General features: G+C 41.0%; 1 protein-coding gene across 1 annotated transcript; it reads left to right on the top strand.

Moving 5' to 3' along the window:
* On the top strand, positions 1-24,291 carry LOC110437576 (uncharacterized protein K02A2.6-like). Its single transcript, XM_021466048.1, has 6 exons — positions 1-403; positions 788-914; positions 1,050-1,875; positions 18,947-19,573; positions 19,648-19,722; positions 24,241-24,291. Exons 1-6 carry the CDS (start codon positions 1-3, stop codon positions 24,289-24,291), a joined length of 2,109 nt encoding a protein of 702 aa, XP_021321723.1.

Here is a 25,517-nt window from a genome sequence, read left to right on the forward strand (position 1 = left end):
ATGGTTAGGGAAGGAATAGTGCTAGGACACTTAGTGTCTGAAAGAGGTATTGAGGTAGACAAAGCTAAAATTGAAGTAATTGAACAACTACCTCCACCTATGAATATAAAAGGAATTCGAAGCTTTCTTCGCCATGCTGGTTTTTATCGAAGATTCATAAAAGATTTTTCATTTATTGCTAGACCACTTACTCTTTTGCTAGCCAAGGATGCTCCTTTCGAATTTGATGATGCATGTCTAACATCTTTCAATTTATTAAAGAAAGCACTCATCTCTGCACCAATCATTCAACCCCCTGATTGGTCGTTGCCTTTTGAAATTATGTGTGATGCTAGTGATTATGCTGTGGGGGCAGTATTGGGACAAACTAAAGATAAGAAGCATCATGCAATTGCTTATGCCAGTAAAACTCTGACAGGAGCTCAACTTAATTATGCAACCACTGGAAAAGAGCTTCTAGCTGTTGTCTTTGCCATTGATAAATTTAGATCTTATTTAGTTGGAGCTAAAATAATTGTTTACACTGATCATGCTGCATTAAAATATTTGCTCACTAAAAAAGATGCTAAACCTCGCCTGATTAGATGGATCTTATTACTCCAAGAATTTGACTTAGAAATAAAAGATAAAAAAGGAGTAGAAAATTCTGTTGCTGATCACTTGTCTAGAATGTATTTTAAGAGTCCACAGGAAACCCCAATCAATGATTCACTCCGGGATGACATGCTCTACGGGATTAACAGGTCTGACCCCTGGTATGCAGATATTGTTAATTTTATGGTTTCAGGGTATGTACCACCAGGAGCAAACAAGAAGAAGCTTACTCAAGAAAGTCGTTCACATATATGGGATGAGCCATACCTCTTCCGAGTATGCTCTGATGGCTTACTCAGGAGATGTGTGACCACTGAGGAAGGATGGAAGATCATCGACAGATGTCATTCATCACCATATGGAGGTAACTATGGAGCATTCTGTACACATTCAAAGATCTGGCAGTGTGGATTCTATTGGCCTACAATGTATGAAGACACGAAGCAATATATCAGAAGATGTGGGCCATGTCAAAGACACGGAAAAATAAATACAAGGGATGCAATGCCACTCACCAACAACCTTCAGATTGAGCTCTTTGATGTCTTGGGAATAGACTACATGGGTCCATTTCCTCCATCAAAGAAGTGCGAGTACATCTTGGTGGCAGTTGACTATGTCTCCAAGTGGGTAGAGGCATTACCTTGCAAGCATGCCGACAACGTCAGTTCAAAGAGGATGTTCGAAGAAATTATATTTCCAAGATTTGGAGTCCCCAGAGTAGTGATAAGTGATGGAGGAGCACACTTCATCGACAAACGCTTCAAGCAATACCTATCAAGACATGGAATCCGTCACAACGTCGCTACCCCCTATCATCCTCAGACAAGTGGCCAAGCAGAGACTTCCAACAAACAAATCAAGAATATTCTTCAGAAGACAGTAAATGAAATGGGAACGGCGTGGAAAGACAAGTTACCCGATGCACTCTGGGCATACCGGACAACATACAAGACCCCAATTGGGATGTCTCCATACCAATTGGTGTACGGGAAGACTTGCCATCTACCTGTTGAACTAGAATTCAAAGCACACTGGGCCATAAAGAGGTGGAATATGGACCTAGATGTTGCTGGAGATTATAGAAGAATGCAACTATCAGAATTGGAAGAATGGCGAGAGAAGGCATATCACAATTCAAAGATCTACAAAGAAAGAGTCAAGAGGTGGCATGACAAGAGAATCAAGAAGAAGGAGTTCACACCCGGAGATAAGGTATTACTTTTTAATTCCAGGGTGAAGCTTTTCAGGCATGGAAAACTCCGGAGCAAATGGGAAGGACCATTCAAGGTAATCAATTCATCATCCCACGGAGCTATCACACTTCAAAATAGCGAAGGTACGTTATTCAAGGTAAATGGTCAACGTCTTAAATTATTTTTAGAGCCCAATGAAGAATTTGAAGAAATAGACGTAGTCCATTTTTACCTTCCCATGGAGAATTAGAGCCCGACACTTTTGGTCTGATGGTTTTGGGGCATATATATATTTTTCTAAATAATTTCGCATCTAGAAACGCGCTCGGAGAAGTGGGCCCACAGAAGGGCCAGAGAGAGGGCGGGCGCCCAGGTCAAGTGGGCGGGCGCCCTGCCCCTGTTCCCCCTCGGTCCCGACTTTCTCTGTTATGGAAAATGCACTTATGGTAATTCGAATAATCCCTCGGACGGAAAGTTTCCCACGCAAGTCGACGGGAGCAACCCGAACAACCCATAGAGGCATCCTTTTGACCCCTATATAAACAGACCCCTGACCTCAGTTTTCAAACACCAAGCCATCAAGCTTTCTCTCCTTCAATTAGAGCTTAATTAGCTCTACTTCAATTAAAATTTTATTAGTTCCTTGCTACTCCAATGGCCGACAAGTACCACGACGATTGGGAAGTCGTCCCCTTCAACCTCAACATGGAGCCAGTAGAAGACCCCGATGCCCGTGCTCTCGTCCCGGCCAACACAGAGCGTCAGCTAGAAGCCATACCATTACGCCAACGCAGCTCCGCCCAATCTTACCATGCTCAACCAGTTCTCACCGCGCCACCACAACCCCTACTCCTCAAAGGACCATCATCCAAGACGAAGACCACTATCAAGGTGCCAATCGGCACAAGGATCCTTCCACCTAGACCCAATGAGAGGGTCGTTGGAGTCAAGACCAACCGGAGCGGCGAGATCAGCAGCGTTCGCTACACTACGGAGGAGGAAAGGCCTTACTTTGAAGGGATTAGAGCAGCCAAAGTCCGTTTCATCCCTCCAAAGGCAGCCCCGAAGCACTCTCTCAATGCTTTTGAGACACCTCCCAAGCGTCGCAAGACTATAATGGATATTGATGAGGAAGTTCGCAGGCTAGATAGAATTATTATAGATCTCCAGTCCTCGATTAATTCCCTCACTAGGCAGCTCTCTAACCACAACACCGTTATACTAGGCCTTAGGCAGGATCTTGCCAGTGCCAACAAGAAGATCAAGGAATTAGAGCGCCGCTAAGTTATCTAGATTAGACCTTGAGGCAATACATCTTAGTTATCTATCTTTAAATTCGGTTTAAGTTTGCTATTATAAGTTTGCTATTATTATCAGTTTGTTATCAGTTTGCTATCAGTCTTTTGTAATAAATGCCTCAAGATCAATAAAGAGTATTATTATTATTAGTATTACTATTATTATTATGTTTTGTGTGTCTCTACTTTATTTTTGTGCAAGAAAGCAGAAAACAAGTATGGGGGAGATCCCTCAACATGCCAAACACACTCCGACTACATTACTCCACGATTCAGGTACACACTCTGCACACTTTACTTCATACATACATTTATTCTGGATTATGCAGATTACTGTTTCCGACATGATAAATTAAAAGGATTAAAATATTTCTAATCATGATTAATCTCAATCTGTGATATTTCCTGAAAACTCGCAATTAGTATAAAATCATTTTAAAACCCTGTGTTACTTAAGTCATTATGGAATATGTGATGGTAGAGTATGAGTTTCTTATTCTTGATATCATTGTTGCTTGGAGAATTTATTTCAAAATATTCAAATTCCTAGCTACCATCCTCAATGTTTTATATGCCTGATAAAACTGAAATATTAAATATGATTATAAAAGCTATCTGCTCTGTATTAAGTTTGTTCAAAATGAGTTAGACCCTTGTTGAGAGATTTATCATGCTCCCAAGATCAAGACACTATTTCAGTAAGATTCACTCTTCCGAAGTATTATTGCATTAGAGGCTTGGGCTATGCAAAAATAGAGATATTTCGAGGAAATAAAAAGGAGCAAGTGCTCGACAACCTCGCAGAAAAAATGGACAAGTGTCCGGCAGTAGAATTAGGGGTACCTCGGTATCCACTTAAAAAAAATGATAGCCCATGGTCCCTCTAATAAGCAATATGCCAGCAAGAGATGACAAAGTTTTTAATTTCCAAAGTCTTTGATCTAAGAGTATGACATTTCCCTCCTCGGACCCCGTTTTGATCAGGCAATAAATGCAAAGTAAGTATGCTTGAGAATTTTTTTGCAAAATAAAACAACCTCAGGGAGATATATATACAAAAAAAGATAATAAGTGATCTGAGAGAACCTATGAGGATAAAAAGGTATGCTAACTTTCTTTTAAAAATATACAAAAACTCCAAGTGACACGATTGAGAAGAAAGGATCTTTACTCTTAACCATATACTTCCTGACTATGGTACACAGTGGAATTTTTAACAACCTGCAATTATAAAGAGAATGTTTTAAATGTTTACCCCAGATATTGTTCTTAACCATCCTTTTCTCGAGGACGAGTAAAAGCCTAAGTATGGGGGTATTTATTGACGGTTCTTAAGTATCAATTTTAATTATCAAATAAACAAGAGAAAGGACCAATATGCAACCATCACCTAGAATTAGGGTTTGATCTGACAGAATTCCACGAGTTTTGTTGTTTATCTATTTCTGTAGGGGGTTATTAGGAAATAAGGAAGAAAGGCCCACATGTCAGGATTACATAGAGATATCATCGCACCGCGCAATTTTACATCATCTAGAAGACTCCAGAAGCCACGAGACCGAAGCGGAGGCCAAACTGGGCCAGGCCCAGGGCGCCCGCCCTGGTAGCCTGGGCGCCCGCCCCCCTGCTGGAGCCAAATCAGGACTCCTTCGCTCGGGATATTCCACCGACCTATGGGATCAAGAAAAACATAGTACCACCTCGGCTATTGACCCAAAAACGCATAGAAGGGGAGGACTATATAAGCGAGGCCCCCTGGCCCCTGGAGAAGACATGAAGAAATTATCATAGAGACTGAGGGGTGCCCTCGAAGGAAAACCTCTTCTCTAATTAATATTTCTTTTTAGGCTTAGCAATCAATGTAAGGTAGAAATAGATCATCTAGTTTCTACTAGATTGAGAGAGATAGAGTGGAGGTGTAGAGTGGAGGAAGCCCGGCCTGTCGGTGTCTACTCCAAGCTTGTACCTGCGGGATCAAGTTCTCCTAACCCGAAGCTTGCTCCTAGAATTCTTCAGTAATTCGACTTCTAAATTCTAGTAAGTTCTTGTTTTATTGTTCTTATGGTTTATGAGTTTACTTTAATCTCTTCGCGTAGAGTTTAGAGTAATCATTGCTGGCGTAAACGTGGTGTTTAGGCTGGGGTACTCATAGATATTCCCTGACTAGCTGGACCGTGGTAGTAGTGAGGAACGTGATATTTCCGAGCTACCTTTGTAGATCACATCTCGTTAGCAGGAAGGATAGGGTTTATAGGTGCGGGTCGAACATCCTTTGTGTTGTCTAGATTCCGTTAGCCTCCCCATTAGAACAGTAGATCACCCTTACCAAGGTTAGAAGGAGACTACGGTTGCAGTCTTCTCTATTTATCACTCACATCGAAAGACATTCTTTGTGCCTAAAGGTTAGTAGTAATAGACCGGTTAGTCAGATGCACTCTTTCTCCTAGTGGTAAAAAAATAAATACGATACTCTGGATAATTTCCCGGGTGAAGTGCTCACCGATATCCGTGCGCTTGCGGATCAATTCCTTATTGCGTTCCCAAATATCAACACAGGGATAAATGTCACATAAAAGATAGATAAAGTATGAATGGTGACAAAGATAATTAATCTGATCAACATAACTTAGCCACATATAAATATGATAAGCACCTCAATAGATATTCTAGCAAGTCATTAGCATGGAATTAGGACGAACTACAAGAATATTTCCTAAGTTATTCTTAACTATAAAATCTAGCATATCATAGTTAGTGCAATTATACTTGGCAATCATTGCGAGACAGGACTACGCCCATGCATAGTGATATTATCAAGGAATATGAGAAACATAGCAATCACTCCCCTGTAATAATGTTGCTCTGCCAGCCCTATACACGAGAGGGGGGCTATATAAGAATCAATGGAGCTGTCACTACCATGAACTACCCCGCGATCTGGCATATAGGGTACAATCGCAGATAAATACGGTATAGGCACCATGCCTACACAATACTTATCATTTACCCACTGTACACATGGATAAATGCTATATGATCCTAACATGTATATAATTCCAATCTAACTAAGCCAAGCATATAACTATGATAGACTAAGAACAATATAATTGTGAATATAAACAAGTAGAGCAAAGTCATAATCAATATATTGAAGTAGAACAAAGTCATATTCATAATATTGAAGAACAAAGATGAACAATTGAAGAATAGTAGAGGAATTACCAAGAATCATCTTGACAGATCCGGAAACCAATCGAAGATTGACTCCTTCTAGTTCTAATCCTATGCTATGGTAAACTAGAGATCTAATTGATGTGGTGGCTCTAGGGCTTGATCAGAGGCTTCTTCTTCCAAGATGAATAATGAATTAGGGTTTAGAGGTCCTCTCCTCCAGGGGCCAGGGGGTCTGCTTATATAGTCCTTCTAAGTGAATATGGGCCGTCGGATCAAACCGACATTAATCGCACAGTTTTCCTTGATCCTTTAGGTCGGTGGAGCATGATCCGTGAAGTTGGCTCTAATTGGCTCCGAGGCTAGGGTGGGCGCCCAAGGGGGGAGGGCGGGCGCCCTGCCCCTGAGCCCGTTCGGTCTCCCGTTTGTTCCCGTGGCTTCTGGACTCTTCTAGATGTAGGATAATTGCGCGGCACGCTAATATCTCTATGTAAACCCGACATGTGGGCTTTTCCTCTGTATTTCCTGATAACCCCTTCCAGAAATAGACAAACATCAAAACTCGTGGAATTCTATTAGATAAAACCCTAAGTCTGGGTATCGGTTGCATTTGGATCCTTTTCTTTGTTTATTTGATGATTAAATTTGATACTTAAGGACCGTAAACACCGATCGACCGCAAAAGATAAACTTATCCAGCCACATGTTCAAGAAAATGGCATGCTCTCTTTGACCAACTGATCCGGTTTGCCGATACTTCTGGATATATCCTAACCAACCGCCGATGTTACGGGTGTCTACTCTATGCTCGGGTTTCCGATTGAAAAGACTACCATCATCGGCAGTCGATATATCTAGAACTATAAGCATAAGAACATCGGCAAGTGTGGGGGAAGCCGGGCCGTGACCAAACATGAAAGCATTGAAGGTATCTGACCAAAAGTATGCAGCTGCTATCATCATCGACTCATTTTTCTCCATATCGGCAATGGAGAGTCTAATGCACTGGTCTAGTTTACGTTCTCCCTAATACACCTCGTTAGCCCCACTGACTCTCAGGAACCAGTCCTTCCATCCCTTAGTGGTTTTGGGCCAGGATCGGAAGGTGTCATTCCACAAATCTAAGGAGAAGTTTTCAGCTCTCAAAGGAATTCTGTTGGTTTCTGTGTTTATTTTGTCAGTAGGATTTGGATTGCCTATCGGACCCAAGCACTGGATGTGAGGTTGTTCAGTAGGGATAACTATTTTGTCACTCAGTTCCTAGGTTTGGATAATCAAAAGGACAGAAGAAAACGAAAAGAAAATACTGAGTATATGAACTTGCAAGAATATAGGAAGTTACAATAAGAAAAGGAGAGAATGGAAACGGGATTCACCTCGGGCACATTGAAGTTGATGGCCATTTCTTCCAAGATGAGGGGGAGACCGAAGGCTTGAAGGTTTTGGCTTGGGGGTTCTGCTACAGAAGAACTTCTTGTTGTTGGAGCTCTGGAGTTTCTCGTCGAAGTCACCGTCGGAAGATATGAGATTGGGGATGGAGAATGGCTAGGTAGAAGATGAGTACTCAGGAAGGAAGTATTTATAGGTTAAGATGAGTGGGGGTATTTTTGACTTATCTCTTTGCCGCATCCGTGAAATTCGAGGTTGTTTAGATGGATATGGTAACTGTTCGCATGACAATCAAGGGATTGTGCAGGTGATTTGATGGCAAGTAATCATGATCTTGAAGATATTTCACTATGCGCAATATTTTAGTAAGTCATCAGCAATGCGTCTTTACATTGATGTTTTGCCGATGGGCGGTTGTCCCTATGATTTGGTATTAATCAGAGTACGGGTGGTTGGAAGATCTGTGATGATGCGAGGATCAAGGCTGAGTTTGTTTGGATTTGGTAATAGATTTTTACCAGAAGGAAAGTAATTATAAAAAGGACATCATTATCTAGAGTAAATTTTGAAGCAATAATGATTTCATACTCCAAAACTGGGGGGCATGTGTTGACACCATTTTTAGGTATGAGGCGAGATGGTTAAGGAGAGCTGATCGATAATGGGGAAGTTGCAGTGTCAGATCGACAGAAGGGTGTCGAGGCTCGATTTGAATGATCCGATGATGGGATGATAGTTAGTGGAAGGATTCTGCTAGCCTATTGTTGCCGATGAGACTTATGGTTGCCGATGCCGATGAGACGGGAGCCGATGAAGACTTGAAACCAAAGCCGATGAAGACATGAAGGAGGAACCAATGAGGGTTTAGGGCTTTATTTCTTTTTCCATAATTTGCTAGATATGCCTTATATGTAAGAGTCTTGTTTACTCTAGTTGAATCTTAGTCATGTTTGATTGTAACTATTAGGGGCTAGGGTATAAATATAAACCCAGCGGCAATGTAATAGAGAATCAATCAATATCAAAACACAAGTTTTACATCTACTTTTACATCTACTTTTTGATGACTTCATTAACTTGTGTACTTTTTTCTATTTACGAGTTCTCAAGGATTCGGCGAGTCATACTTGACGATTTCTCGTGTTCCGCATGAGTACCTCTTGGCCGTGACATCCGGGCGCATCGCTGTTGTCAAGACCAAAGTATTCAAGTTATCACTTTTGTCGATTGCTATGTCAAATCGGCTCGCATGCCTTGATATCGAAATTGGGTATTAGCCCTTTGTGTTTGCAAATTTATTTTTGCATCAACACTTGTCTTCTAGTAAGTCTTCCTTCTAGTTGCCTTTCACCTAAGTACTTCCAGTATTTACTTTCTGTCTTAGTTTATTTTAAGTATACAACCGGCCTACTAGCACATTGCTTTGCCTTGTGTGAAGTGCTCGAAACCTTAGCTGGGTCTAGAGTAGTAGAATTAGTGTAGACATGGTGTCTACACTAAGTCCACCCTTGTGGACTTCTTGTCGCACCTGAAGAACGCCAGCAGCAAAGCGTGATAGGCCTCTGCTGGACATTAGGAGTTCTCTTTGGTGTGTTGTTAGGCTAGTTGCAAATAATAGTTGGACTGCATGGTAGCCACCTAGGGAAGTGTTTCGCCACACCCTTTTCACTTATTGGCTACAGTAGGAAGGGAGTTAACTCTCAGTATACTTGGGATAGCTTAGCCAGAAGCCAAATACTAGAAATACCTCTCCACCCAATTCTAAGCCCTTGGATCATCATCTGACGACTCAATTTTTCTATTTAATCCACTTCTCATTCCCCGTGGAAAATACGATACCTAGAATACTCCTAGTGAAGTGCTACATTGATCATCTTCCGCTTGCGGTAAAACCGTTTGCCACTTCTGGTGTCACACTAGCATTTTTAGTGTTGTGCCAAAGACTGACAATCCTAGGTAGTGATGCTAAGAAGAGTCAACAGCGTGTCGCAGGTTCGAACCTCCTTGCTGGAGGATTTTTTAAGTTTTTTGCCAAATAAAAAAGGACGAGGTGGAAGCCTGTCGGTGACTACCTAAATTTGCATAGTTGGGCCTGGGCTTCGTGTCAGCACCAACCTAGGTTTGCGTCTGCTGGCTTGGTTCAGAAAAAAAGAGGAACTGGGTCGGGCTAGATGCTACCTGGTGTCGACCGTGGGGCCGAATCGCCTCGTCATCGAGGTGGACCCGACAATGGGACCGCTACACAAAGTCGTCGTCAAGCTGGATGCGCCACATCATTGACGTGGGACAGCTATGCCACGTCATCAATGTGGGATCCGAGAGTGGGACGGTTGCGCCAAGTCATCACTAGGCTGGGTGCGCCACGTCATCGATGTGGGACCTAGTTGTGGGACCACGGTGCCATGTGAATATCTAATATTGAATTACCATCTTTATTAGTTTATAAAAAAGAATATGTAATCTCAATTCACAAAGCAGCAAGTACTCCAGTGGTGAGCTATTTTTTTAAAAAGGCAAAAAAAATGGAGGAGAATGGCGCCATGTCTAACAATCAATGACGATTTATTGTTTTAATTATATGACGATTATTTTGGTTTCGTCATTATTTTTCATGCCAAAGCTCTATCACTTATGACTAATGATGGACGAGTACTATTTTATCATAGACACAAACCTTCAATGACAAAAATTATGAACGTCACTAGTGAATCGTCATTGATGAACACATTTCTACTAGTGCTTCTTGTTCTCTATGTTTGTTACAACATTTGTTGTCATCCATAAATCCTCAAAGAATTAGGTGACCCTAGTCTGTCCACTTGTTCATGAATTGCTTGCCATTCTTATAATTAGCACATGGGAACAACATAGATGTCTTATCTCCATTCCATATGTCCTCCTCTGCAACAGCTCTGAAATTATTAAGTCCTTCCAAGTACTCATCAGAAGTATGATTCTTAACGTACATCTAGTAGCGTCGATCCTCCATCGACTATAAAAAAGATTAAAAATGGAAGAATATAAGCAACATATATCTTAGTAGACTATTAGTTTCACATTACAATCATTCGTCACAATTTCATACAAGCTCACCGCATTGCTCACAGAGAGAAGAGCGCACACTAGAGAATAGGAGGTCGAAGACGAGAGCAGGGAGGAGAGCTAAGCACGCCATAGGCGATCACCTGTAGCTACTCAAGAGATGGCAAAGCATAGTTAGAGCACAAGATCGATCACACTGTAGAGAGGAAAAGTTAATTAGTTAGCTAGACTCGATCACAAGCTTACCTAGCTACATACAGCAGCAAAGCACGCCTAACCACACCAGCGCGCCCCTCTTTACTATGTTGTAGTATACCTAGCCCCTTTGGTCTGTCGCCTGCCATAGCAGAGCGCGCCAATACCCTCGCTCTTCTCATGCAAGAGGCCAGCTAAAGCACCCACGATACTATAGATGTGTATACGGTACGCACGTCCGTAGACTTTTCTATAGCTATCCACGGTCTCGAGAATCAGGACATGTGTCTGTACTATCTACTGCATATACAGATTCAAAATGCACATGTGAAGCTATATCCTAGACGAGTTGTGTCAACACGCGTCTGTCTGCAATAAGTGATGTTACTACCGACGCGTATACCATAGACGCGCTTGTAGATTTTGACCCTGCTATCCTAGACTTGGAAAACAACACACGCATATGTAATAATAGCTTATTACAGACGCGTGTTGATATCATTGGACTGACGACCCGCACCGGCTAGTTACTACAGAGCTGTAGACGCACATACGTGGTGACATATTTATATCAGGTGTGAATTTAACGCTCTTTTACATAGTACTAGTTCAGTTATCACTGAGCTTGCCGAGTGTCTCTTCTCACCATGCCGAGAATGAGCCAACGTGTTGCCACGCACGAACCCAGCACTAGACTAAGTTGTATTGCCCGTCTCTAAATCTCGCTCTCTTATCTCTGCTTCAATAAGTCGAATGCTATGAATGAGCCAGAAATCGAGCCTAGGGACTTAGAGGGTGGTTAGATAGACTAAACTTTAGGCTATATTTTAAAGGCCAAAGATAAACTCTAAATATAAATTAATCATATGCTAATAATAACAAATTGGGCTAAATGATGAGTAGAACTTATTAGAATTTTTTTAGTGAATCTATGTTTAGTCTTTATCCAACAATAGACTAAACTTTAGTCTAAGCTTATCTACCAAATTTGTCAATCATTCAACAATATTTTTCTCTCGGAATAAATCAGCAAACAGTACTTTCTGTCATGGTTTTTCTACCAAACGAATAGGATTTAAGCTGTATTGCCCCTCATCTCAAACCTATCTTTCACCACCCACAGCCACAGCTCCGCCTTTGTCTCCTCTCCTTGCTGCTCCCCTTCCTTGAGTAGTCTCCAGCTCATACTCGATGGCGTACACAGTTATATTATTGACCCATAGTAGAATAAGCCAAGAAGACTTATCGGAGCAGTGTTACAGGAACTTTTGAAAATGAAAGAAACATGCAAGAAAATCCAAAAATCGCAAAATAAATTTTTTCAGACTTCCTTGAGCAGATCTAAACAGGAAAAATAGGAAATCAACTATTTCTTTAGTTTATTTCTTGTCTTATTGTTTCTTTGATTTTGGATTGTTCTATTGATGTTAAATTGAGTTGATCTAAAGAATTATTATATTTACATTGATACTACTATACATGATCTCATGTGTATCAAAGAAACAATAAAACACTTCTAGAGCACCAGTTTTCCACAAGTGTGCACTAGTTTTTCACATGCAAAGGGGGACCTACGACTCCGAAAAAACATATCCAGAGCAGTAGCTCCAACTAGATCCACGATGAAGTTAGGCTCTCGGAAACATGCTTAAGAGAGCTCTAGCTCTAATTTGGACACATGTATAATTAGGGGCCAAAATTATTACATATGAGTCCATATTGCTATGGAGTATGTTGGCGAAAGAGGCAGTAATCTGGGGGCATGGTGGACTGAGCTTGTGGCCATTAGGGCCAGTCCATGCTAGTTTGGGCCCTAAACATTTAGGCCCACACTGGCCACACTCCCAGAGATGGGCCTCGTGATGTGTTTCAAGGAAAAAGTCAATTTTACGACCCTGAAATATTCTCGAAGTTTAGTTTTTCTTTCTGGACTCAAAATCAGCCAAACGCCTCCCTTAACTTTTAAAACCATTTGTTTTATCTATAGAGTTGGTCATAGGTGGCTTTCAAAGGTAGGTTTGTCTTTTCCTTTTTATTTATTTTTGCTATATATTTGAAAAAATATAGTAAATCGCAGAAAAATCATAAAATGAATAATACAATTTTATTGGACTCCACATCAATAGATATAAAAAATAAACATATAATATGGTATGCTTTAGTATAATTTTTTTTGTTGTATCTTTAGATCTATGCTTTTCTATACTTAATGCAAAGTTGCACTTTCTATGGTCCAATTGTAGTGTTTTTTATGGTGGTCTAACTATTATATGCTTTAACTCGTTTCTATTTTTACACACATTTTACTATTTTCAAAAATATTTAGTAAGCATAAAACTAAATAAATCTATAACTCAGCTATACATGATCCAACGAGCATGGACTTATTAATAATCATATAATAATTAGCCAACCATAAATATTTCACCATAATTGACTAAAGAAATTGTAGATCTAAACTAGAGCCTAGGGACTTAGAGGGTGGTTAGATATACTAAACTTTAGGCTATATTTTAAAGGCCAAAGATAAACTCTAAATATAAAATAATCATAGGCTAATAATAACAAATAGGGCTAAATGATGAGTAGAACTTATTATAACTTTTTTAGTGAATCTATGTTTAGTCTTTATCCAACAATAGACTAAACTTTAGTCTAAGCTTATCTGCTAAATTTGTCAATCATTCAACAGTATTTTTCTCTCGGAATAAATCAGTAAACAGTACTTTCTGTCATTGTTTTTCTACCAAATGAATAGGATTTAAGCTGTGTTGCCCCTCAACTCAAACCTATCTTTCACCACCCACAGCCATAGCTCCGCCTTTGTCTCCCCTCCTTGCTGCTCCCCTTCCTTGAGTAGTCTCCAGCTCATACTTGATGTCGTACACAGTTATATTATTGACCCATAGTAGAATAAGCCAAGACTTACGGAGCAATGTTACACGAACTTTTGAAAATGAAAGAAACATGCAAGAAAATCCAAAAATCGCAAAATAAATTTTGTCAGACTTCCTTGAGCAGATCTAATCAGGAAAAATAGGAAATCAACTATTTCTTTAGTTTATTTCTTGTGTTATTGTTTCTTTGATTTTGGATTGTTCTACTTATGTTAAATTGAGTTGATCTAAAGAATTATTATGTTTACATTGATACTACTATACATGATCTCATGTGTATCAAAGAAACAATAAAACACTTCTAGAGCACCGGTTTTCCACAAGTGTGCACTAGTTTTTCACATGGAAAGGGGGACCTACGACTCCGAAAAAACATATCCAGAGCAGTAGCTCCACCTAGATCCACTATGAAGTTAGGCTCTCGGAAACATGCTTAGGAGAGCTCTAGCTCTAATTTGGACACATGTATAATTAGGGGCCAAAATTATTACATATGAGTCCATATTGCTATGGATTATGTTGGCGAAAGAGGCAGTAATCTAGGGGCATGGTGGACTGAGCTTATGGCCATTAGGGCCAGTCCATGCTAGTTTGGGCCCTAAACATTTAGGCCCACACTGGCCACACTCCCAGAGATGGGCCTCGTGATGTGTTTCAAGGAAAAAGTCAATTTTACCATCCTGAAATATTCTCGAAGTTTAGTTTTCTTCCTGGACTCAAAATCAGCCAAACGCCTCCCTTAACTTTTAAAACCATTTGTTTTATCTATAGAGTTGGTCATAGGTGGCTTTCAAAGGTAGGTTTGTCTTTTCCTTTTTATTTATTTTTGCTATATATTTGAAAAAATATAGTAAATCGTAGAAAAATCATACAATGAATAATACAATTTTATTGGACTCCACATCAATAGATATAAAAAATAAACATATAATATGGTATGCTTTAGTATAATTTTTTTTGTTGTATCTTTAGATCTATGCTTTTCTATACTTAATGCAAAGTTGCACTTTCTATGGTCCAATTGTAGTGTTTTTTATGGTGGTCTAACTATTATATGCTTTAACTCGTTTCTATTTTTACACACATTTTACTATTTTCAAAATATTTAGTAAGCATAAAACTAAATAAATCTATAACTCAGCTATACATGATCCAATGAGCATGGACTTATTAATAATCATATAATAATTAGCCAACCATAAATATTTCACCATAATTGACTATAGAAATTGTAGCTCTAAACTAATTATAGAAAAGAATCAAGAAAAATTTTCTACTAAAGCATACTACACACTGTATAGATCTACTCATGTGGAGTCCAATAAAATTGGATTTTCTATTTTATAAATATTGTATTTATTATGATTTAAAAAAAATAGCCAAAATAAATAAAAAGGGCAAAACTGCCTTTGAAAACCACTTATAACCGGGTTAGGGATGTAAAATAAATGACTTTAAAAGTTGAGAGAGGAGATTTGCTAGGTTTTTGGGTTTAGGGAGGAAAACTAAACTTTGAGGATAGTTTAGTTGGGGCCACTTATCAAGCAAGCCTCTCTGGATCTGGACCTTCAGACTGTACCAGCTCTTCTACTTTTCAGCCCAAGCCCAATGGCCATCATATGTTATGCTAAGTACTTTGCTAGCTTAGATAACAGTTTTCCAAGGTGTTGATGCAAAAATAAATCTACAAACACAAAGGGCTAATACCCAATTTCGATATTAAGGCGTGCCAGCCGATTTGACCTAGCAATCGACAAAGGTGATAACTTGTATACTTTGGTCCCGACAACAGCGATGCTCCCGGATGTCACGGCCAAGAGGTACTCACACAGAACTCAAGAATTCGTCGAGTATTACTCGTTGAATCCCTAAGAACTCGTAAACAGAAGAAAATATGCGAGTTGACGAAGTCGTCGAAAAAGTAGATGTAAAATTTGTGTATGATATTGATTGATATATCTCTTACATTGTTGCTAGGTCTATATTTATACCCTGACCCAAAGAGTTACAACCGTATACGACTAGGATCTATTTCTAGACAAAACAGGACTCTTACATAAGGCATGCTCTAATAAATATAGAAAATAACACATATCTATTCTTGTATCTGCTTCAATTACGATGAAACCTCCACCGGCTCCTGCTTCATCGGCATACCCCCTGTAGTCTCCTTCTTAGCAACTTTCACGTTCTTCTCCATCAACATCGGCAACCAAGTGCTCTCTATCGGCACCGTCGATCAATCGACAATAACTAGCAATTAGTGTCTCCATCCATAGGCCAGCAGCATCCTCCCACCAATTACCATTCCATCATTGGCATCATTCAAATCGGCTCTTGTTACCCTTCTGTTGATCTAGCACAACAACTTCCTATTACCGATGAGACCCCTTTAACCATCTAGACTCATACTCAAAAATGGTGTCAACACATAGCCCCCAATTTTGGAATATTAAATCATTAATGCTCCAAATTTTACTTTAGATGATGACGATCTTTTCATAATTACTTTCCTTCTAATAAAAACTTATTACCAAATCCAAACAACCTCAACCTTGATCTTCGCGTCTGAGTAAATATCTCAAATCTTCTAACCACCCGCACCAGATCAAAGGGAAAACTGTCCATCGGCAAAACTCTAGTGTTAGGACGGATTGCCGATGACTTATTAAAATATTGTGCACAATGAAATATCTTCAAAATCATGATTACTTGCCATCAAATCACCTGCACAATCCCTTGATTATCATGCGAATAGTTAACATATCCATCTGAACAACCTCGAATTTCACGGATGCGGCAAAGAGATAAGTCAAAAATACCCCCACTCATCTCAACCTATAAATACTTCCTTCCTCAGTACTCATCTTCTACCTCGTCATTTTTTCCATCTCTAGTCCCATCTTCACCAGTGGCGACCTCGAAGAAAAGCCCAAAAACCCCAACGAGAAGCCCCTCTGCAGCAAGACTCTCAACCCACATTCTTCAAGTTCCTGATCTTCTCTTCATCTTGGAGGAAATGGCCATCAGTTTCAACGTACCTGAGGTTAATCCACTTCTATCTCTTCTCTTTCTTACTGTAGTTCTTCACATTCTTGTAAGTTCATATGCTTAGCACTTTTTTCTCTTTTTCTTCTATCTTTTTTATCCCCAAACTTAGGAACTAAGAGAGAAAATAGTTATCCCCACCGAACAACCTCACCTCCAATGCTTGGGTTCGATGGGTGATCCAGATCCCACTGACATACTAAACGCCAAAACCAATAGGATTCAGTTCAGGGCTGAAAATTTTTCTCTAGATCTGTGGAAAAATACTTTCTGATCTTGGCGAAAACCCACTAAGGGGTGGAAGGACTGGTGGTAGGCTACCGATATGAATTGGTACTAGGGTGGCCCAATCTTCACGACAGTAGATCAAAAGAACAAGGATAACTTGCTGCGAACAGCAGGTAACTAGCTTTAGACTTGATAAAGGTTGGATGCGACCAAGCGACGGGGAAAGAGGCACCGAAACCACGAAGACTTCGACTCGATCTCCGAACGACCGCAAAACCACAATCCAAATATAATCCACACAATACGGCGTAGCCAAACGGAATCCATAGAGCACGAAGTAGGGGAACCTAGAGGATTCACTTCACAAGTCCAAGAAGAACAAGGAAGAACAAAGGTTGAGTAAGGCACTCAGCAGCGCGACTGTAATATCATGTAGTTTATCAAAATGATCAAAGGTTGCCAATAGCTTAGAGGTAGGGGATATTTATACTAGGAACAACTCTCCTAGATAGGTATGAAAATGAAACAGAGTTTCTTAGGGAAGGCAATGTGAAAGGTCCCCTCGGAATGGATTCCCGAACTGGCTTTGCGTGACTGTTGGCCTCCAGAGCAGTTTCCAATAAACTGACCATAACTTTTTATTGGGAAGTCTAAATGACGAACCGTTTCTTGGGTGTGAAACTAGACTCCAAGAGCTTTCCAGCAATATATGCCATTCACCATGAAACATTGTATATTGGTATAGTTTTGCACGGAATGTTGTACCAACATTCTGTCATGATAGACTGTTGACCTTCTGAGCAATCTTGACTAATCCAAGCATAACTCTCGATTGCAACGTCAAAATGAGATGAGACTTGAGGCATTGGAAAGCAGACTCGACAAGCTTTCAAATAAGTCCTCATGGACCTTCATAGCTTTTGTGAGTAAAAGGTTATGAAGATTTCTTTGCACTGGTCCATTCTTGACTCTACTGGTTCGTTTTGCTAGTCTGTCTTCAGGGTCCGATTCATCCTTCTCTTCTTCTATATACCTGAGTACAATCAAGGTACAATACTTAGGTAGTATATAATTCTTATTAATATTAAAATGAATCTCACAAAGTAGTGTGTGAACCTCTTGTTGTAGCTTCTTTGCATGACTACGTGTAACCGGTGCATCGATGACTTGGGCTGGTGTCGGTGTAGGTAAAACTTGAGTGGTTGTTGCTTGACTTGGAGCTTGTGACATCTTGCTTGCTGGCATGGTCATATCAACTGGTTTCTAAGAGTTAGTGGGGCTAATGAGGTGTACTGGAGAGAGCGCAAAATAGACCAGTGTATCAGACTCTCCATTGTCGATATGGAGAAAAACGAATCAATGATGATAGTATCCTCATACTTCTGGTCAGATACCTTCAATGCTTCTATGTTTGGTCAAGGCCCGGCTTCCCCTACACTTGCCAATGTTCTTATGCTTACTGGCTTAGACATCTCAACTGCTGATGATAGTGACATTTTTAATCAAAAACCTGAGCATAGGGTAGACAGCCGTAACATCGGCGGTAGGTCAGGATATATCTAGAGGTATCGACAAACCGGATCGGTTAGCCAAAGAGCACAAGCCATTTTCCTGAACATGTGGTTGGACAAGTTTATCTTTTGTGGCCGATTGGTAGGGCCAACTTGCGTTTACCTATCGGCAGCCGAGCGACTAGCCAATGGCCACTGATTCCCTATTGGCCGATATCTCTTAAGCTCTACCTATCATCTTCTTCATCAAGTAGATGCTTCTACTGGGTGAACCCATCGGCAACTTGGGAGGCCCCTAGTGGTTCATCAACATGTGGCTCAATGCCCATATGCACAAATGCCTGCAATGGGATTTCTTCGCATAGCGATTCCCATAGGACATTGCTGAGGACCATGAACTAGCAGAGGATGAATCGGCAACGCGCTCGCCCCTCAACTATGGTGAAGCCATCATAGTCCTTCCTGGGACCGATGCAAATGAGAACCAGATTGGCCGATTCTTCCAAACGTTCTACAACGGTCTTTCCAGGGATCATCGGGCTTGGATGCCTTATGAAGGTGAAGAATCTAGGTTCCCTCTCCTCTTCCATCTTGCCGGTGATACACTCAACAAGGATAATGACCTGATGATGGCAATTATTAACCCAAGGGCAATCCCAGTGAACAACTTTGGCAGTGGAAAGAATACCAACACAACTTATGAATTCTACAACCCATCTGCTTTATCCCGCCAGTTAGCTTTTGGTCAGCTGCCCATCAAACTTTGTTATGCCGATGTGGTCAAGCCAAGGGAGACAATAACCAGCAGTCTTGAATGGATCAGGGTAGCTCAACTTCATCCAGATGCCGATACAGATGTTGATCTATCGGCTTGGGTCCCAGCTTCCTTCATTACTGAATATTACAAGCTGTGGTGGGAAGAATGGAAGGAACAACTGTTCACGATATCGGTTCATATGTACCGGAACATGATTCACCCTGAGCACAAAATTCCCGATGATGTTGTAAGTTCTCTTCCGATACTCAATAACTTCTTTACTTCTAACTTCATTGGTAACTCACTTTTTTATTTTGACAGGTCGATGACCCAGCACCATCAGTAAGCAGAAGTGGGCGGTCGTACGACCTCCATCTAGTATCTCTAGTTTCTCTGGTCAGCCACAACGCCCCAAGTCTAGCAACCCTGATGCACCGAGGTGTTCATTTTAACAGGATGACCACCAAGTGATCAAAGGCCACTCCATCAGTTGCTGCCGCTACTCTGGCGGAAGCTTTAAGGTAAGAATCCTCAATTAATTCCTGTTATTCCAATTTTGATCTATATTTATGTTATCCTTTTAGGGTGCATTGATCATGACCAGAACGTCATCGGTAACTTTGTTTCGCACCAAACACTTTCATTCCCTAATGAATTTCAGAGATATTCCTCTGCTCTTATATTTGACTCACAAAATTCTTAAATCTTGTAGCAGCAAACTGGCGAATCGGCAAGAGCCCAAGGTACTCAATCATCGGGTGCCGATGCCCCCCTGTCGACAACCAGCCAAGCTCCTCCTAACAGAAAAACCCCCAAAAGCACCAAGACTCAGCCAAAATGACAGAAAACAGAACCAACCTCTCTGCCTCGTCCGGCACCCTAGATTCAAGTAGACCCAGCCGATGTACCTGAACAAACCATCGATCCATCTGATCAAGGCACGTCATTGGCCATTGCCCCTAAGCAAACAATCACTGCTCCCTCCCAAGGTAAAATATCAATCCTTAGGTCACTATCGATGAACTTCTTACAAGAACATCATTTTTAATATCTAATCGATTTTGCAGCTGAAGATATTCCATTGGCAGATCCAGCCGATCAGGGTATAACCCAAGCCATATCGCTCAGCCAAAGGCAGGAGATTGCCTTAAAGCAAGTAAGTCATCCAATCTTATCAACTCTGCATCATTCATTCCTGACTTTGTTTGACTCACTTTCTTCTCTGCTTTCCGGAACAAGATTCCCCTGATAGCTTGTTTTCTTTCGCCATCGACATCTCTGATGATGAAGGTGAAGAAGCAAGTTCTTGTTTAGCGCTGGGAATCGCATCGGTGGAAATCATGTCCAAATTAGAGGATCTGTTGGCTCTACTACATCAAGACACAACTCAGCTAGTAGATGATTCTGACATGGCCATGGCTATCTTCAAAACTCTTCGTGGTCAAATCTCTGCCGATGCCGAAGAGATGCTCCTCCAAGCTGCCAATTTGGAGAGTTGTCAGCTTCAGTACCAAAAAGCCATTCAACGCCTTGCCGACAAAGCTGCCCATGCCCAACTCAAAGAGGAAATGTTGCAGGTAAAGCACGCTGCCGATGAGAAGCATAAGAGCATTGGCACTTTGCAGTCCTTAGGTGTTGAATTGAAGCAGAAAATTTCCAATCTATCGGCAAAGAGAGAAGCTCTGCTCGCTGAACTTAAACAAGTCGAGGAAGCATTGACCCAGGACAAGCAGGAAGAAAGCCAACTGCCTGATGTGCTCAGAAATCTTCAGCAGGAAAGGGATGCCCAAGCTTGTAAGGCGCTGCAGATGATGAAGAAGCTGAAACCAGTAGAAGGCTCAGCCGATGAAGATACCCGAGAGATAGAAGAAGCCAATCAGATTCGCTTGCATGCGATATCGGCCATTCAAGCCTTGCTAAATGTGTAAACTTCTTTATCGGCAACACGTTTCATCGGTTCTTTTGAAAACACTAGTATTTGATCCAGCCGATAGGATTGTTATCGGCACTTAAACTTTTTACGCATCGACCTAGATACTAGGGTAGTATCTTTTTAAATATTTTCCATTTAATGCCCTAGGAAATTCAACTCCTTTGAGAGTCTCTAGAATATATGCATTGCCAGGAGTAGATCGACTTATCCAATAAGGACCTTCCCAATTAGGAGACCATTTTCAGAATTTTGAACTTTTAGTCCCAATTGGTAGAATTAACTTCCAAACTAAATCACCATCAATGAACTCCTTAACCTTTACCATTTTATCATACCATCTAGCTACTGTCTTCTTATTTTCTTCTATATTTACCAAAGCCTTCAAACGATGACTTGTCAAATCCTCCAACTCATCTTTCATTAGAGTAACATAATCATCGGCAGCTAATTGGTCTTGAGAAAATATCCGCCTAGAGCTAGTTTTGATCTCCCAACGTAGCACAGCATCGTGCCCATATACCAACTGGTAAGGCAACACTTTAGTTGCACCATGACATGCCATCCGATACGACCACAAGGCTTCATTTAACACCGTATGCCATCATTTAGGGTTTTCTTCAATCTTTCGCTTGATGAGCTTAATAATCCCTTTGTTAGAAGCCTCGGCCTGCCCATTAGCTTGAGCATAGTAAGGAGAAGAATTCAACACCTTAATTCTCATACTGATTGCAAATTCATCAAATTCTCCCGATGTACGCATAGTACCCTGATCGGTAGTGATTGTTTGAGGAATACCAAATCGGTAAAAAATATGTTCCTTAACAAAATAAATCATGTTAGCCGATGTCACCTTCTTTAAAGGAACAGCTTCAACCCATTTAGTAAAATAATCAGTAGTGACAAGAATAAACTTATGTCCCTTGCTCAATGGTGGAAAAATCTGACCGATGAGATCAATAGCCCACCCTCGCAACGACCAAGGCTTAATAATAGGATTCATAGCCGATGCAGGTGCTCTCTGAATATTACCAAACTATTGACATCCTTGGCATCCTTTGAAATATTTAAAATAATCTTCAAGAATAGTCAGCCAATAATACCCATTTCGTCTAATCATCCATTTCATTTTGAAAGCTGATTGATGTGCTCCACATAGCCCCTCATGAATTTCACCCATCAAACTTTTGGACTCATCATCACTAAGACATCTGAGCAAAATTCCATCCACAGTACGATAATATAATTCATCATCAAGGAGTACATACTTAGTGGCTTGAAATCTAACACGCCTTTCAACTTTCTTAGATGGATCTTTTAAGTAATCAATGATTTCCCTTCTCCAGTCATCGACATTGATTGCCAATAAAAATACCTCCAAGATAGGTTGATATCTCGAAGCATGTTGAGCCAACCGATTAGCTTCTTCATTATGTAATCAGGGAACATGTTCCAAAGGGAAATCCTTGAATTCCTTTAACAATTGCAAACATCTTTCATAATATGACACTAAAATCTCACTTCGGCATTCATAAACTCTAGCCAATTGGTTTATAACAAGCATAGAATCATCAAAGATTTCGACAGCATCGGCACGAACCTCCCTTAATAACTCTAATCTTTTGACCAGAGCTTGGTACTCAGCCTGATTGTTTGTCAATGTAGCAACAATCAGCAAAGAAAATTCATAATTCTTTCCTCGGGGAGAGATCAACACTATACTGATACCTACCCCTTGATCACAGGTAGATCCATCAAAGAAAAGCGTCTAAGGAGCAACCTCCAAAGAATCTACTGAACTGCAATGTTGTGTAACAAAATTAGCCATAATCTGCCCCTTGACTGCCTTAGCCGATTCATAATGTAAGTCAAATTTTGACAATGCCAGTATCCATTTACCGATTCTACCGCTCATAATCTGCATCGATAACATGTATCTAACTATGTCATCTTTGCATATGACAGTACATTCGGCTGATAGCAAATAATTTCTTAATATAGTACAAGAAAAGTATAAATATAAGCATAATTTCTCAATAGCCGAATATCTCATCTTAGCATCCACCAATCTTCTACTTAAGTAATAAATCAAACGTTCTTTCCCTTCCAATTCTTGAATGAGAGCTGAACCGATAACTGCATCATCGGTTGATAAGTATAATCTGAAGGGTTTCCCATGCTAAGGTGGAACTAATACTGGGGGCTTTGTCAAATAATTCTTAATTTCATCTAAAGCCAGCTATTGCTCTTTTCCCCATACAAATTCTTGATCGGCCTTCAATTTAAGCAAAGGACTGAAAGCTCAGATCTTACCCGATAAATTGGATATAAATCGTCTGATAAAATTAATCTTGCCAATCAAGGATTGAAGTTCAGTTTTATCGGCAGGAGCAACTACCTTGTTGTAACACCCAAAAATTTTATTTATTTAAAATAGATGAATTGAATTTAAATGAATCTATTTTGTGAGCATTTTCAATATAGGAAAATAAATAAAATTGGAGAAATTAAAATTAAATAGAAGTTTAGGCTAATATTTTGTTGCATACATGCTGGTGCACTTCTTTTATGTGATGAGTGGTTTTGAAGAAAGGAATTTGAATTCAAAAATTCATTTGGAAAAGAGTTTGAAAATTTTGTTTGGAAAATAAAAAGGAAAAAGCCTTTCTCTCTCCCCCTTCCTTCTTTTCGGCCATTTTGGCCCAAACCCCGCGCCCCTTTGTGGGCCGAGGCCCAGCTGGCTGGCTCCCTTCCCCCTCTTTCTCTCTGGCGGTTGACGGGTGGGGCCCACTCGTCAAATCCACCCCCTTCCTCCAACCGCCCGCCCCCGAATCTCCCTCTCTCAGCTAAACCGCCCAGGCCGAAGCCCCCGCTCCCACGTTCTCCCCTCCCCGCGCCTCGGTCTTTAAGTTGGAGAGCCCCCGCGCGCCTAAGCTTTTTCCCCCTCCCCATTTTCTTCTCTCTGCTCCTCTCGGCTTGCGCAGAAACCGTCGCAGAGCGCCGCCGCGACCCTCCGCATGAAGCCGCCGTCCTGAGCCCCCTCCGCCTCCAATCTTCGCGCTGGTGAGCTCCATTCCTTCCCCGCATCCTTCTCGGTCAAGTCCCGTGCGGTTTTGTGCCTTCTCGCACCATTGTTGCGAGCTCCGCGGATTCCGACATGGCAACGTGGCGGCCCGCGCAGTGCGGGCGTTTCTCCGGCCGCGCAAGGGCTAGGATTGGACTCGCCATCGTTCTCTCTCTCTCCCGGTGTGTTTAGTTCGCGAAACCGAGCTCCGTAGCGCTCTCCAGGACTTCGCCGGCAAGCTCAGGCTGGCCGTCAATGGCGGCGCCGCCGCGCCCTCCCTCCCCTCCGGCCGGCACGCCCTCTTCTCTCTCCCTCTGTTTTCTTTCTTTTAATCTCGCGCGTCCATTTCCAATCGGACGGCCGAGGAGAGCCCATGCCCCTTCGGGGGCGATCTTGTTAAAGAGCCCCTCAAAAATCTTGATTCTGCGCGCGCAGTCCTCGGCCAGAGAGATTTTCTAGGATTTAATTTATTTATTTAAATTCGTTTAAACTATGCCTTATTTACAGAATTGCCACCGCTTTGTTTCAGCTATAAAATCGTCGTTTGAACTCCGAATCGATCCGTTCAAGTTGCGTTAGTTTCGTAATTTTGTAAGCTTCATGTTGGTAGCACTGTTGTTTAGGTTTACCACTGTTAGATTTCCTAGTTAATTACAAGTCCGTAGATTGCTGTTGAAATCCCGTTAAAAGCGTAACTTTCGCGTCGTAAGTCCATTTTTCTTGAATTTGGCGTTGACGTGATCGTAGCAGCACGTAGATGATTTTGGGAAACTTTTATTCAACTTATTTACTGCTGGTATACTGTTCTAACTTTAGGAATTGTTCTCTTGCATGTTTGTCTTAGTATGCGTGATGATTGTGATGTATTGATCGAGCCCAGACGGTGAGGAGTATTTCGGGAGTCCGGAGCTCTTTGGGGACCAGCAGGACTAGCAAGACCAGCAGGAGTACGTGAACCAAGGAAAGAATAGCATGGGCCTACCTTGTTGTCCTACTCATTTTTAAGCATTTCACCCTACATGTGTATAATATTGCAAACCATAAGGACATCCTAGCTGTTGATGACAATTACCTTGTTCCCGAGGGTTTTTATTGCATATGGGTAGAAGTGCTAGTGCTCTAACTCCAATTATATATGATCTGAAATCAGTGATGGAACCATGGTTAATTGATTAAACATGATTATGATAAATGGAA

The sequence above is a fragment of the Sorghum bicolor genome, chromosome 8, assembly GCF_000003195.3.
Source record: "Sorghum bicolor cultivar BTx623 chromosome 8, Sorghum_bicolor_NCBIv3, whole genome shotgun sequence".
Lineage (NCBI taxonomy): Eukaryota > Viridiplantae > Streptophyta > Magnoliopsida > Poales > Poaceae > Sorghum > Sorghum bicolor.

Bases quoted from the DNA above. Each gene is read 5' to 3' on its own strand.
- LOC110437576 (XM_021466048.1), top strand. From the start codon at position 1: ATGGTTAGGGAAGGAATAGTGCTAGGACACTTAGTGTCTGAAAGAGGT. The intron at 404-787 runs GTAAAACTCTGA...TTATGGTTTCAG, and splicing joins TCATGCAATTGCTTATGCCA to GGTATGTACCACCAGGAGCA. The intron at 915-1,049 runs AGGATGGAAGAT...GCAATATATCAG, and splicing joins AGATGTGTGACCACTGAGGA to AAGATGTGGGCCATGTCAAA.